This window comes from Littorina saxatilis, linkage group LG4 (assembly GCF_037325665.1).
Source record: "Littorina saxatilis isolate snail1 linkage group LG4, US_GU_Lsax_2.0, whole genome shotgun sequence".
In the NCBI taxonomy this organism is placed as follows: domain Eukaryota; kingdom Metazoa; phylum Mollusca; class Gastropoda; order Littorinimorpha; family Littorinidae; genus Littorina; species Littorina saxatilis.
The window spans coordinates 66,897,420-66,914,209 of record NC_090248.1 but is presented as its reverse complement, the minus strand read 5'-3'; the positions used below and the strand labels follow the sequence as shown (position 1 = coordinate 66,914,209).

The 16,790-nt window shown below is 41.9% G+C and overlaps 1 protein-coding gene across 1 annotated transcript in view; it reads left to right on the top strand.

The window, feature by feature from the left end:
* LOC138965433 (globin-like) overlaps positions 1 to 11,279 on the top strand; it is a 63,818-nt gene extending 52,539 nt beyond the window's left edge. The window contains exons 3-5 of the mRNA XM_070337594.1: positions 847 to 1,072; positions 3,830 to 4,003; positions 7,266 to 11,279. Coding sequence (XP_070193695.1) covers positions 847 to 1,072; positions 3,830 to 4,003; positions 7,266 to 7,268 — 403 coding nt within the window. The 3' untranslated portion in view covers positions 7,269 to 11,279. The remainder of the gene's footprint in view (positions 1 to 846; positions 1,073 to 3,829; positions 4,004 to 7,265) is intronic.
* Positions 11,280 to 16,790: the final 5,511 nt, after the last annotated feature.

Sequence of the window (16,790 nt, the reverse complement as noted above, 5' to 3'; positions counted from 1 at the left end):
CTCTCTCTCTCTCTCTCTTTGTTCCGCTGCCCCCCCCCCCCCCCCCTCTCTCTCTTTGAACCCTACCTCACTCCGCTGCCACCCTACCTTTTGTGCTAAAGCAATCCTTCCATGATAATGTTTTATTCATTGCTCGGGAAATGCAATCTGAACTTGTCCTAAACAAGTGCCCGCTGCTTGACACCGTTGCCCGCTGGTTCTGGAGGCACCGACAAAGACCCTTAGTTGGAGTGACCCGACTCAAGGAGAATGTCCTTGGCTTGGTACACAATACAGGCCAACGGGGCTCTTGGAGAGGGGAAGATTTGATCGGTTAGTGAGAGCTAGTGGTCTATTGAAGCCATTGTGGCCGAGAACAATCAGATGCTTAATTACTAAGACCTTGATCATGGTAGGATACCAGTTTAGGGAAAAGGTGAGCGAACGCTGGGGAGGGGCAGGGGTTTGGGTTAAGAAAACAAAGAAAGTGAGATGTATGGCTCAGAAAAAGGAGGAGGAGGGGAGAGCTAGAGAGGATCAGATCGTCAGACCTGATAGGCATCCGTGGCTGAGGAAATGATCATTCAGAGACTTCAGCTTCAGGAAGAGATAGATACACGCCGGCTCGCAAACTGACACGCACGCATGTGCACACACGCACGGACGTACGAACGTACGCACGCACACGCACACACACACACACACACACACACACACACACACACACACACACACACACACACACACACACACACACACACACACACACACACACAAACCCACCCAACCATCAAAATCAATTGACCCCAGTCCCTCTTCTCCTAAGAGTATCCAAACAGTCAAAACCAATTCTCTTCTTTCACCCAGGTTTTTCGAGGAGTACCCGAACAACCTGGACTTCTTCACAGAGTTTCGCGACCTGCGCCCCGAAGAGCTACGCGACAGCACAGGCTTGCAGCAGCACGCGATGCGCGTCATGCACGCGCTCACGTGCGTCGTGGACAGCATAGACGACGCGCACGTGCTTATCGGTGTTCTGCACAAGACAGTGGACAGTCACCTCACCAGGGGCATCCGCGTGGCGCAGTTCACTGTGAGTGTCTCTTTATTTGTTTATTTCTAATTAATCAATTTACTTAGTAATTTATTTATTATATTTTTGACAATTCTTGAACAAATCAACGCGTACCTAGCTGGAGTGCATAAATTATGGAAATATGGGAGTTGCAGCCCGTAAACGCAGAAGAAGTGACGAGGGCAAGGGAGACGACTGCTTTCTAAACGAAATTAAGCAAAGAAAACATTCTCGGTAGTGGTCGTCTACCCTACTCTGTTAAGTGGCATTTGGTTCAAATAAAATGAATGTAGGCAAAACAAAAGAAATGATTTTTGGAGGAAAGAGTGATAATTGTGGTCCCCAAAAAGTGAGAATAAGCGACAAGGAAGTTGAACTTGTGGAAACCTTCAAATATCTTGGGGTTTCAATTGACAATAAGCTGACTTTTAGTGATCATGTTCATGCTGTTTATAAGAAAGCTCAGCAGCGACTTTTTCTTCTCAGGAAGCTTAAATACTTTAATGTCAATCAAAGTGTTATGGAACTTGTGTATCGCAGTTTGATTGAAAGCATACTGACTTTTAACATTGTGACATGGTATGGTACCACAAATGTTAAAAACAAAGCTAAACTCCACCGCATTGTTGCGACGGCTAGCAAGCTTGTTGGGCAACCCCAACGACAGCTGACCAGTCTCTACGAAGCTGCCATTAAGCGGAAAGCTCTCAAAATTGTCCGTGATCCGATCCATCCTCTCAACCCCTGTTTCGAAATTCTCCCTTCAGGTAAACGTTATAAGGTCCCTTTGGCACGCAAAAACCAGTTTAAAAAGTCATTCCTGCCTTCTGCAGTCACCATTTTAAATTCTTCTCGCATCACGTAGAGGCTGGTCGGCTGGGAAAAAACAAACAATGTGTACATGTGAAGGTGTGTGGGAAATATTTGTAATGTGATTACTCGGCTGTGAAACCCAACTCCTGTGATATGAGAGGGTAAATTTACATAGTGCAATATCATATTTGATTGTATCCCTTTTATGTTTTATGTTTTATGTGTGTCGTCCTATACAATTGTTGTTATAATCGTTTACAGGCAGGCAGGGTGTGCCGAAGAAAAATTTCCATTTTTGAGTCACTTGAGAAAAAGTGACTCTATGTAATCGGTCAGTGTTAGTCTGTCCGGCCGGCCGGCCGGCCGTCCGTCCGGCCGGCCGTCCGGCCGGCCGTCCGTAGACACCACCTTAACGTTGGACTTTTCTCGGAAACTATCAAAGCGATCGGGCTCATATTTTGTTTAGTCGTGACCTCCAATGACCTCTACACTTTAACGATGGTTTCGTTGACCTTTGACCTTTTTCAAGGTCACAGGTCAGCGTCAAAGGAAAAATTAGACATTTTATATCTTTGACAAAGTTCATCGGATGTGATTGAAACTTTGTAGGATTATTCTTTACATCAAAGTATTTACATCTGTAGCCTTTTACGAACGTTATCAGAAAAACAAGGGAGATAACTAGCCTTTTCTGTTCGGCAACACACAACTTAACGTTGGGCTTTTCTCGGAAACTATAAAAGTGACCGGGCTCAAATTTTATGTGAACGTGACTCATTGTGTTGTGAATAGCAATTTCTTCCTGTCCATCTGATGCCTCATATAATATTCAGAACTGCGAAAGTGACTCGATCGAGCGTTTGCTCTTCTTGTTATGTAATATTTTAATGGACAATAAAGTGCTGTTATTGTTATTGTTATTGTTGTTAAAGTACTATTCATGTAGGGGGGGGTGGGCGCACTTGAACTGCCTGCTAAATGATGTGGGTGGGTGGTGTTTTTTTTGTTTTTTTTTACAGAGAGTATCCCTGGAAAGTAATACAATACAATACAATACAACAATACAATAACTTTATTAATCTCTAAAAGAGAAATTACATTGCTGAGCGTTTGTGTCCGTAATAATAACATACATAACACATTCAAAATAAACATTTGTTCTTTGTCCTGAGAAAATATAGCACATTGGTTATCACATAAGAAAGTATATTAAAAATAAATTAACATGCATTCACCATCAACAATGCACAAAAGAAAGTCAGCACCTTGCCGGTTATCACATGTTGTCTAAGATTAAGAGAGTAGAATGCAAAACAAAATCAACAATACTGAAACAATACAGAACACTGACCCCGTGCATCAGAGCGACAACACCAGCATCTACCGCCCCACCTGAGAATTGAAGATGTGAATTGCAGATGGAATGAACGAATTTCTGTAGCGTGTGGATCTTGCGGTTGGTTGTCTGAATCTGTTGCTCCTGTCTGTCCGTCTACTGTCAAATTCCGGTCTGAGTGGGTGCGAGTCGTCAGCCAAAATCTTCTGTACCTTGTCAGTCAGTCGTCGTTCATGTGTTGATGTGAAATTGTCCTGCTTCCTCCCTACCACCCCACTTGCTTTCCTGATGAATTTATCTAATCAGTGAGATGGTATTTTTTCACAAACAAGACTGCTAATTAAGTATAGGCAATGGCACTACACTCGGTGACTCGGTGCCTCTGACTAACTTCAGGCGTTCGACAGTTTGTGTAACTGGTCTTAGTGAAGAAGAGTCAGCATCCTAAACGTTTTCAGCACAATCACCTCGCCCGCCCCCCCTCACCCCCTCCCTGATCTTCTCACGCTACCACCCAAACCCTTCCCTCTTTTCTGACCGAAGAAGGGAGACACTCCGGAACGTTTCCATGCCTGTGTGAGTACCCTCCACCCTTTGACCCAAGTTTTGGTTTGGTTTGATTTCAGGAGCTGTTCGACGTGTTTGCACGGTTCATTGGCGACGTACTGGGGGAGAAGTTCACCACAGACATGGCCACGGCTTGGCAGACGACAGCGGCCACCATACTAACCGTTGTGGAGGCCAGGATGAAGGAACAGCTCATCGCTGGCACGTCGTCTTCTTCGTCTTCACAAGCCTCGGTAAGAGCTCAGTATTGTACGGAAAAGACCCAAGAAAGGCAAGTTGTTAGAGGGGGAATCGAGACGAGGGTCGTGGTGTGTGTGTGTGTGTGTGTGTGTGTGTGTGTGTGTGTGTGTGTGTGTGTCTGTCTGTCTGTCTGTCTGTCTGTGCGTGTGTGTGTGTAGAGCGATTCAGACTAAACTACTGGACCGATCTTTATGAAATTTTACATGAGAGTTCCTGGGAATGATATCCCCGGACCGTTTTTTTCTTTTTTTCGATAAATGTCTTTGATGACTTCATATCCGGCTTTTTGTAAAACTGTCACACCCTCATTTTTCAATCAAATTGATTGAAATTTTGGCCAAGCAATCTTTGACGAAGGCCGGACTTCGGTATTGCATTTCAGCTTGGTGGCTTAAAAATTAATTAATGACTTTGGTCATTAAAAATCTGAAAATTGTCAACAACAAAAAAATTTATAAAACGATCCAAATTTACGTTCATCTTATTCTTTATCATTTCCTGATTCCAAAAACATATAAATATGTTATATATGGATTAAAAACAAGCTCTGAAAATTAAAAATATAAAAATTATGATCAAAATTAAATTTTCGAAATCAATTTAAAAACACTTTCATCTTAATCCTTGTCGGTTCCTGATTCCAAAAACATATAGATATGATATGTTTGGATTAAAAACACGCTCAGAAAGTTCAAACGAAGAGAGGTACAGAAAAGCGTGCTATCCTTCTCAGCGCAACTACTACCCCGCTCTTCTTGTCAATTTCACTGCCTTTGCCACGAGCGGTGGACTGACGATGCTACGAGTATACGGTCTTGCTGAAAAATTGCAGTGCGTTCAGTTTCATTCTGTGAGTTCGACAGCTTGACTAAATGTTGTATTTTGGCCTTACGCGACTTGTTTGTTTCTTTATTCTAAATTTTGGAACGTCGGCAGTCTTTTTACATTTTGTCAAGTTTTGACTAAATGTTTTAACATAGAGGGGGAATCGAGACGAGGGTCGTGGTGTGTGTGTGTGTGTGTGTGTCTGTGTGTGTCTGTCTGTGTGTGTCTGTGTGTGTGTGTAGAGCGATTCAGAGTAAACTGCTGGACCGATCTTTATGAAATTTGACATGAGAGTTCCTGGGTATATCCCCAGACGTTTTTTTTATTTTTTCGATAAATGTCTTTGATGACGTCATATCCGGCTTTTTGTAAAAGTTGAGGCGGCACTGTCGCACCCTCATTTTTCAATCAAATTGATTGAAATTTTTGTAAAGCAATCTTCGACGAAGGCCGTACTTCGGTATTGCATTTCAGCTTGGTGGCTTAAAACTTAATTAATGACTTTGGTCGTTAAAAATCTGAAAATTGTAATACATTTTTTTATATAAAACGATCCAAATTTACGTTCATATTCTACATCATTTCCTGATTCCAAAAACATATACATATGTTATGTTTGGATTAAGAACAATCTCTGAAAATTAAAAATGTAAAAATTATGATCAAAATTAAATTTTCGAAATCGATTTAAAAACAATTTCATCTTATTCCTTGTCGGTTCCTGATCCAAAAGGGGCTTGCAACGTTATAAGATGTTTGATGGGTTGTTGACAGACCAGCTTTTTTGTCGTCCGAGGGGGAGCATCTCGTCTTTTGTTTCATATTTATTGACCAAGGCCGAAGGCTGCGGTCAATAAATATGAAACAAAAGTCGATATGCCCCCCGAGGACCGACAAAAAAAGCTGGTCTGACAACAAACCACCAAACATCGTTTTTGTCATCATTTTGGTCGTGAGAAAATAAGATAACAATCAACACAGGGAGCCATGCTTTGAAACACGGGTTCCGTGCTGATAACCACACGAGTTCCGTGCGGATAACCACTGGCAATCAAAGCTGGCGTGTGAAAGCAACTTTCTGTATTTTTGAGTTCATAAAATGTTGGGATGAATATGTCAGGTTTGAGGATGCACAGTTCTGTTTGTTCATCTCGGTATTCCACTCCCTCGGCTTTCAGTTGTGAGTATTAAGCTTTGTAATAGAATGTGGAAGCTACGTTGGGTCAAAGGTCACAGAAGATTTGCGTCGTGCTGCGAAGGAAAGAATCGCGATATTGTTTCCGACTCAGTACCTCTTTGTTTTTCATTAGACCTGTCAATCTGCTAGCTCGGCTTTGTGAGATGTTTGCATATCTTGTTGCTATTTTCTTTGCTTTTATCATTATTTCTTTTTTGTGCTTCGTTAATCGATACGTCTTGTGCACGGGTCAAAATGTGTGTGTCAGGGGTAAATTGGTTTGACTTGAACTTGACGTTCGTGTTTCTCACACAAAGATACACGCACTCCATGACTTTGTAAGAAGACATAACATATCGGTAGGTTTGATTTGTTTGTGACGAATTTATTGAAGTAGTTTTGTTTTTTTGTTTACTTTTGCCAGTTTGCCAGTTGGTTTTTGGAACTTTGCAAAGCAGTGTCGTGTCGTCTGTTTAGGTCTGGGGAAACGCCAATGAAAAGAGCCGAAGAATCCTCGAGCGTTTCTATTGGGTTTGCTTTTGATTATCCATGTAATAGGGCTTCCTGCAACTATGCTAACCGGGGATTTATTCCCCGGGGAACATGAGATTTATTTGCCAGGTGCTTGTGAATGAAAACTCGTGAAAATGATGACAAAGTACAATATATTACCTTACTGGGAGAATGCAAGTTTCCAGTACAAAGGACTTAACATTTCTTACATACTGCTTGACTAAAATCTTTACAAAAATTGACTATTCTATACAAGAAACACTTAACAAGGGTAAAAGGAGAAACAGAATCCGTTAGTCGTCTCTTACGACATGCTGGGGAGCATCGGGTAAATTCTTCCCCCTAACCCGCGGTGCGTTGCCTAAGCAGAACGTTTTGAAACGAATGAGAGCGTTTTGTAAGCTACGCCGGTTTGTTTGGTTTCCCCTCCCCCCCCCCCCCCCCCACCCCTCCCCCCCGTGGCGATCCCGAGTGTTTGCGGGCGCTTGCTAACAGACCCATTGCCTGGGGTCAGTGACACGTGACGTAGTATGCGATGGGTCGCTCAGATCACAGGAGTTTGTGGCATGGCGCTAGGAAAACAGACCCGCAGTTACTTTTGAGTCATTCTTCCCTTTGTTTTCATTTGTTCTTCTAATTTACACATGTATTTTATTCAGCAACCGACTAAATAGTTTCTTCCAATCCCGAGTAAATGGCAAAATCATGCTTGTATCTGCAACGATTGTGTCTGTTTTCAGTGAACAAGCCTCCGAGAAAGGATGGGATACAACTGCCAGGAGTCTGCCACAGTGCAGACCTACACTTCAGTATTGCCTACCTCAAGTCGACAGATCATAGACACTTGTCGTTAGCTTGTAGTCATTGGTTCTTTCAACTGTCAATCAACTGAACCAAGTGTACATACATTACTTGCCTGCTTCATTTTTCGATGTGTGTTTGTTTCATTTTTGGCAAAGTTGACGAACACGATCGATTGAACAAAGTGTTTATATAAACTAGTTGCCTGCTTCATTTTGTAATGCGTGTTTGTTTCATTCAAGGTACATTTGAACACAATCAACTGAATAGTGTACAAATATACTTTTACCTGCGTCATTTGTGTGTGTGTTTGTTTAATTATAGGCAGAGTTGAAGAACACGATCATTTGAACAAAGTTTATATAAATAAATCGCCTGCTTCATTCTTTCTCGTGTTTGTTTCATTATAAGCAGATGCGTTTTGTAAATGTTTGTGAAAGAAATGTGTTGCGGTAACTTCTTTTGCGATCACTTCGTAGTACAGTATATTCACGTTTCACGCAGTCAGGCACTCATGCACAGACACATAGAAACACAGACACACACACACGCACGCACGCGAGACAGCATGCTAGGTTTTGCACATATTCTGTGTAGGCATATTATGTCGGTGACGAACGAGGTGGAGTTTTTATGCTTGTTCTCTCAGTGAAGACTTCAATGCATTCAGCAATATTTTCATAAAATGTAGAACAGCAAGTGAAACGCTACTCGTTAAAAATAGACAGATGCATTTGAGTAGATTTTTGTGGTTAGACTGGTGGTTTTTTTTGTTTAAAACAAAGTGTAGTGCTTGAAAGGCCATTGTTTCCGTAATGTTGGCAACACACGTTTTTATTGTACATAACATTTGTTGTAAAAAGTTTAAAATTGATTTTTGTTCCAATCTGTATTGATCAGGAATGGTATACAATGTGGATGTATATTTGTAAATATAGAACAGTTTTGTGTTTTGTAAACACACAGGGACAGATGGGCACACACACACACACACACACACACACACACACACACACACACACACACACACACACACACACACACCCACACTTTGATTATTTTTAACATCTAAATTAAGAAATCGTAGTGACAGTGACGTACCTAGAACTAAAACGTAACGATACACGTAAACATAACATAACAGTACCAATACTAGATCACAAAGTTACTCAAATAAACTTTTTATTTTTATTTTATACAATGACGTTTTGTTTACAATAACTCTTTAGACACCGAAACAAATAGTTTTGATAACAAACACTGGGAAATATCGGTATATAGATAGTTCCATATAATTTCAATAACATGTATTTCACATTGTCATCATTTTCACGAGTTTTCATTCACAAGCACCTGGGAAATAAATCTCATGTTCCCCAGGCAATAAATCGAGGTGGTGAATGGGTTTGAGCTTTCAGGTGAAACGTGGATTGTCAAAGTAAAAGCCAATCAGGCTAATTGTTTGTGTGGAACCATCGCGGCTTTGGATTTGTGTTTCCGAGGACAACGATTGTAAGCATTCACTCTCAAAGACCCAATCAATGTTGATAATTACCGCGGCGACTCATGGTCAATTTGCAACTTATCTCTGTAATCGCAAAATCCACAACGAAAAGTCATAAACACTTAAAAGAAAAGAAATATGCTCAACACTTACTGAATTCACAGGTATGATCGCAGCTCTGTACATTTTCAGACTGGAAGTGGAAGAAAAGCGTCAACAAGCTACGTTTGACGTGTTATCTCGTGCTACTGTGACGATGCTTTGTGGCCCGGAGTTGGATTCTAAAAATTCGTCTCCCTGTGGGTTATTGTGCATTTTGTTGCACAACCAAAATGATGACAAAAACGATGTTTGGTGGCTTGTTGTCAGACCAGCATTTTTGAGTCACTTGAGAAAAAGTGACTATGTAATCGGTCAGTGTTAGTCTGTCCGGCCGGCCGGCCGTCCGGCCGGCCGTCCGTAGACACCACCTTAACGTTGGACTTTTCTCGGAAACTATCAAAGCGATCCGGCTCATATTTTGTTTAGTCGTGACCTCCAATGACCTCTACACTTTAACGATGGTTTCGTTGACCTTTGACCTTTTTCAAGGTCACAGGTCAGCGTCAAAGGAAAAATTAGACATTTTATATCTTTGACAAAGTTCATCGGATGTGATTGAAACTTTGTAGGATTATTCTTTACATCAAAGTATTTACATCTGTAGCCTTTTACGAACGTTATCAGAAAAACAAGGGAGATAACTAGCCTTTTCTGTTCGGCAACACACAACTTAACGTTGGGCTTTTCTCGGAAACTATAAAAGTGACCGGGCTCAAATTTTATGTGAACGTGACTCCCAGTGACCTCTACACTTTGACGTCTGCTTTGGTGACCTTTGACCTTTTTCAAGGTCACAGGTATGTCTTGAAGGAAAAAAATTGAAATATCATATCTCTGAAACTATTCATCGGATTTGATTCAAACTTTATAGGATTATTCTTTACATCAAATTATTTACATCTGTATTGTGTTGTGAATAGCAATTTCTTCCTGTCCATCTGATGCCTCATATAATATTCAGAACTGCTAAAGTGACTCGATCGAGCGTTTGCTCTTCTTGTTTTGTTGGTCCTCGGGGAGCATATCGCCTTTTGTCTCATATTTATCAACCGCGGCCTTCGGCCTTGGTCGATAAAGATGAAACAAAAGACGATATGGTCCCCTTGGACCAACAAAAAAGCTGGTCTGTCAACAAGCCACCAAACATCTTATGTCCATGAAGACAATACCAAAACACTGAACATTTATACATTCTTATAAAGTTCAACGTATGAAGAAAACAGGAATACACTCATCACAACATTTTACAATTAGCAAATAACAACCAGAAACTGCTCTAAATTATGTTCTTAATCAAACATGTTTAAATGAGTAACAATATATTTGTCTAATGAGAAAGGTGCTTCTAACACAATCAATTACCCCAGTCGTACAAGTGGCACACGTACCGGGTCTTCTTGAAATCTGACTGAAACGTGAAGCTTCTCGCTGACAGGTTAAACTCAGTTCAGGAAACAACTCGCAGTTTTGAACTTTTGAGAAAAGCTTGATACACATGATTCATGTTTAACATCAAATAGGGCTCACAGCTAGTTTGCTGACACAAACCAGTCAAACAGGTCACTGTCTAAACAACTAAAACTCAAGTCGATTAATTGCTAAATATTTATTTATTTTTAAAGACCTTCGAAAAATGATTTCTTTCCATGTCTCTAAATTTCAGACAACCAAAAACTCAGTTGTTGTTTTCTGACAGATGTGTACACAACACCTTCAAACAAACATATTCAGGTTCAGAAATAGACGTCAGTTCAATGTATTTTTTATTAACAAACAAGACACAGCATTCAACGCTTGGCTCTGTTGAGATTTCAAATAAAACGAAACAAAACAAAACGGTTTTTTTTCCAAATTTAAAGCCGATTACTCACCGAGCTCTTTCCAACACACACAAAAACCGAAATCTGTCAGTTTTGGCGACGTTTAAAACACTTTGTTTGAAGGAATGGTTTCATTAAGAGACTCACCAGGTCATTACTACGTCATTCGAATGACGTCACTTTCATGTCTGCTGACCCTTTTAGTCGGTTGAAACACTCTCCAACAAATGAATGTTATGGTGATCGTTAAAACTCATGGATATGTTGACAATAGCTTCCGCAAACCTCTGGTATAGATAGGTCTGCGTCGAGATCTTGTAATGGTCAAATGTACCAGTTTGTAAAATGTACCAGTTTGTAGGCCTACTTAGAATATAATGTATATAAAAGCCTTCAAATCATTTTAATTATTCAACACACAATCATGCAAGCCTTCAGAGTTAAACGTGTCCTGTGTCCACATTGAAAACTGAGTATATTACGTGTGTTTTGTCAAAGTATGCTGTGCAATAAACTATGAGACTATGCCTTCATCGTTTTGTGTCACCCGTTCACGACTGAAGAAGGCCTATCTGCTTTGCAAACACCAAACAGTCATTTTTGACGTATGTGTGTATGTGTGTATCATGTTCGTTCGGTTGTGTGTATGTGTGTCCATGTGTGTATCATGTTCGTGCGGTTGTGTGTATGTGTGTCTATCAAATGCTGTGTGGAGAACGCTCACTTACTGATCTGAAAATACACAAAGTTTGCTTAAGAATACTCCAAGTGAAAAACAGGGGTTCCCAGGTCTGATGGACTTTGAAAAAGACGCGTTTGACCATTATAATTATGGTACATAAATTGCAGTGAAAGAGTGTACTTTATCCCTAAACCTGCTTCTTTGTCTTTGTTATCCTGAGTAGGTGAATACACTGCGTATTCCATGGTTACCGAGCCTCGTTCACATCGTTTCCCAAGACTAGTTGCACAAATAATATGAATTCATCTGCAAACACGATTCGTCGCCTTTCTAAAACTTATTGATTGGAAACAACTCTATTATTTTCCAAATATAAGTGAAAACAATAAAATAATGTACACTCGCTCAACTGAGACAATTTCAAATTATCTTTGACAAAAATATTACCAAATAAAACTGAAAAAACTGAATATTTGTTTACAGCTCGTTTCAAGTCATTCATATACAACCTCGTTAGTTCTGCTGACAAGTATCAACTGTCACCGTGTCAACTACTGACTGTAGAATAAGCCGAATCAGGTACCCATTTTCTGCTGTGACACAGCGAGCTACCGCACAGTTATGTTTAAACAGCTAACGGGAAAACCCGGCAACTTGACTAGTTAATTTGATTAAAGGTCAGCAACCCTGAATAGCGATTGGTTCTTTCATCGACATAACCACCACCGACCTGCTATAACTCGCTAATGTAATGGGTCTCTGAAGTGACTGATTATCGCGCCATGTGTTCAGTCTAAATCTCTTAGCATATCATCATACACAATAGGAAATCTTCCTGTGAGGACGTTAAGCCCCCCATTCTTGTGTGTATGTTCAGTCTAATTAGGCCTACTTAGCATCTCCCCTGCAGGTCCGTGCTATTTCAGCCGCTTTGGTTCTGGCAGTGCAAAATCTAGTGGCGTTGGTTGACCCGGTCAGGCTAGGGGGAGAGAGAGAAGGGAGAGATTTAAAAACTAAGCGCAGAGGCAAGGGTGCATCTGAGAAAATTTCAAAAAACTGAAAATGGGGTCCTGGCCGGACAGAACCCTGGTGGGGTACAGGGGCAATTCATAGCTTGACATAGACAATAAATGAAAGCAACAGAAGGCATTCTGTTAAAGCGTACTGTTAAAGTTTATGAATCAGTCAACAAAAGAAAATCATAAATGCTAAGATATGCTGCGCACATGATAATACTGCAAGTTTGTAACACCCACTTCCCACTTGAAAAACGGACTTTCCTCCGTTTCTGCCGATCACCAAAAAACCAGTTTCCGTCGTCAAACGGGAGCACAATGATGCAGCCTTGCGGGTGACGGGGATTGGGTGAAAAGAGTGCGTGATTTGTGTCCGAAAACTAAACTAGAGACGCGTTCACTCTTGTTGCTAAGGGGCAATGACATTGGAAATAAACGGGACTGTTGATTTTGACTTGGTTGTCACTTATTTGGAAAGAATTCAGGACACTGCAGAATAAAGGCGCATTGGTTGGCTGGGTTAGTGGCATGGCTTGTAGCTGTAAAGGCCCATTCCGCTTCGTGAAAACACTGTCTTAGATCTGGCCAAGCTTTAATAGGGCATTAGGCCCAAAAAAAAAATAGGTCTGTTTACGGTAACCCGACCGACCCTAGTTTTTTCGCGCGACCCTAGACTTTTTTTTGGCATTTGGGAAAAAAAGAAAAAAAAATCTTGTTTTTTTGGCAAAATAACGTAAAAATATGGTTTTTTGGAAAAAAAAAAAAAAAAAAAAAAAAATCCCGACCTACCGACCCTATTTTTTTGGCCTATGTTACCGTAAACAGACCTATTTTTTTTTTTTGCCTTAGACCATCCCTCATTTGAGAGATGGACTGCCCCACTCTAACAGCCATGGACCTGTCTGTGAGGAATTCCTGGACAAATTCCAGCAGGCGCCCTGAGATCCCCATGTTGGACATTTTCTGAATTAGCTTTCCATGCCAGACCGTGTCAAATACTCTTCTAATGTCGAAGAAGGTTGCCAGCACTGTTCTGTCTCGTGCTTTAGCCTTCTTGATGTGGGCTGTAAGTTTTACCACACGCTCCATGCAGGCTCGACCCTTTCTGAAGCCTGCCTGGCAGAGGGGAAGACTGTTGTTCTTTTCAAGAAAGTGTTCTAGTCTGTTTTTTACAATTTTTTCGTATACCTTGCCAAGGTGTGGGCGAGGGAGATTTTAACTTCAAATTATTACACTTGAGTTCTCGAGTGTGGCGACGACTCAGTGACTCGAGTTTCCGAGTCTCTCCGTTCGTATTTGTAGTACTGTTCTCTACATCTCACTGTTCGGGGCTAGTTCAGTTCATAACTGACCCTACGCTCCCGGTCACTTCGTATAAGTTTTGAAAGCAATATCAAGTAAATTTCAAGCGTGATCGACATTATTGCTACGAAATGCATTGACCAATCGCCGAAAGGCGCTGACGTCATTGCATGAAAGGATTTCCCTACCCAAAATCCTCTATTCTCGATGACCTACTAAGGAGTTAGTTCGGGAGAACGACGATCTATGGACGGTTTATCATATAAAGAGAAGCAAGCGGTTAAAAACGGGCGTCGATAGAGCCAATGAACAATGATGTGAACTTGTAGTATTTCATCCACTTGTGCTAGCAGGAATAAAAGTTATATCGCTCGAAGCTACGGGAGAATCGCTTGCGGGTGACTCATAGCTCTATGGCAGCTCGATCTTGCCGCTCAAATCGGCTCGCGTGACTCGGGCAAATCGTAGTGTGTGATCGGGCTGCCAAGTCGATCTATGTTGTCTCTTAGTAGACGCACCTTAGTAGTAAACAAAGCCCTTAATACCTGTACAAAAAACTAAAAACGTTTGAAGGATGTTTTTGAATATTCGTGCGTAGAAAGGCCACATTGACAGGTTGTGCGCTTGTTTCCCCAGACATTTACTTTTAGCCATGACGTCGACGCACAAGGACTTTCTCCTGCACAAAAATGCAGCAACAGCACTGATAGTCGTGCCCTTTAAAATGATAGCGCGTGCGATCAGAAAGACCTTGTATATATTTTTTAAATAAATGTATGTTCGATAAAAGTACGACCGAACAGTAAAGCCCGTCCTTAAGCCGGTCCTTAATTGGACGAAGTCGACTACGCGTAGCTCACTTCGCGAAGCTACCGGAACTAGACTTCGTCACAGTCCACTGTCAGGAGCTGCAAAGAAAGCCCCATTTTTGTTTTGATTGTTCTTTCTGACTTGCAGTTGACTGCTTCCCAGAGAGCCATGTCATCGGCAAACAGAGACAATGAGGCCTCCTTGAGGTTCAGGTTTGCTGCATCGTGGACTGACCATGATGCTGAACAATATGGGGGCTATGATGCTTCCTTGACTGAGGCACCCCCATATCTAGGACTTGTGTTTGAGAGATGGACCGGTGTTGCCTTGACGCCGTGAGTTGAACAAATGGCGGACAGCAGCGAACAGGGTCTCTTCGTCGATTCAAAACTTTTCGGAAGAACAGCTTCTTACTCCGATACAAAGGAGACATTTTAGGCGGGTACCACGGTCGGGAACCATCAGATGCAACAGTCTGCGTAATTACTTTCCCATTAAGGCCTAATTATATTTTTAGAAAGGGTGAGAAAGATGTTTGAACATTAGCAGAACCCGCTTCTCCAAATATTCGTCTGCTCTCCAGCGGCAGTACATTTGCCGTGTGACCTATTGCAACTTGCGAGTCAATCGGCGACACACACACACACACACACACTACATACACACACATACACACTCTCTCTCTCTCTCTCTCTGTCTCTCTGTCTCTCTCTCTCTCACTCTCTCTCTCTCTCTCGCTCTCTCTCTCTCTCTCTCTCTCTCTCTCTCTCTCTCTCTCTCTCTCTCTCTCTCTCTCTCTCTCTCTCCATGACAGTAGCCATTACTCGACCAGCAACACACAACGAAAGGTCATAAAACACTTTAGAGAAAAGGCCGAATATGCTACACACACACACACACACACACACACACATACACACACTCTCTCTCACTCTCTCACTCTCTCCGTCTCACTCTCTCTCTCCGTCTCACTCTCTCTCTCTCTCTCTCTCTCTCTCTCTCTCTCTCTCTCTCTCTCTCTCTCTCTCTCTCTCCATGACAGTAGCCATTACTCGACCAGCAACACACAACGAAAGGTCATAAAACACTTTAGAGAAAAGGCCGAATATGCTACACACACACACACACACACACACACACACACACACTCTCTCTCTCTCTCACTCTCTCTCTCTCTCTCTCACTCTCTCCGTCTCACTCTCTCTCTCCGTCTCACTCTCTCTCTCTCTCTCTCTCTCTCTCTCTCTCTCTCTCTCTCTCCATGACAGTAGCCATTATTCGACCAGCAACACACAACGAAAGGTCATAAAACACTTTAGAGAAAAGGCCGAATATGCTACACACACACACACACACACACACACACACACTCTCTCTCTCTCTCTCTCTCACTCTCTCCGTCTCACTCTCTCTCTCCGTCTCACTCTCTCTCTCTCTCTCTCTCTCTCTCTCTCTCTCTCTCTCTCTCTCTCTCTCTCTCTCCATGACAGTAGCCATTACTCGACCAGCAACACACAACGAAAGGTCATAAAACACTTTAGAGAAAAGGCCGAATATGCTACACACACACACACACACACTCTCTCTCTCTCTCTCTCTCTCTCTCTCTCTCTCTCTCTCTCTCTCTCTCTCTCTCTCTCTCTCTCTCTCTCTCTCTCTCTCTCCATGACAGTAGCCATTACTCGACCAGCAACACACAACGAAAAGTCATAAAACACTTTAAAGAAAAGGCCGAATTGGAGCTTGTATCCAACCGCCGGTCGATAAGTATTTACTCCTGCATGCTTATTATTTACTGCTGCATGCTTACCCTTACTACTACCGCTACTTATTAGTAGTAAATAGTAGTAGTAGACTGTATGGAATAAGGAGTAAATATATGGAATAAGGAGTAAATAATGATCGACCGGCGATTGGATACAAGCTCCTGTGGGTGGGGGCGCAGAAACTGTTCACTGGAGTTGTTTATTTCTTATCGTCGTTTTTTTTCCTCCTTTTTACATTTAATCAAGTTTTGACTAAATGTTTGAACATAGACGGGGAATCGAGACGAGGGTCGTGGTGTATGTGTGCGTGTATGTATACATGTATGTGTGTGTGTATGTTTCTTTCTTTCCTTCTTTTTGGGTTCACGTATTCTTCTATGAGTGCGCGCGCGTGTGTTTGTGTGTGCGTGCGCGCGAGTGCATACCGGAAACCCGGCGAAGCACGCCAACAGTACAGCGGCC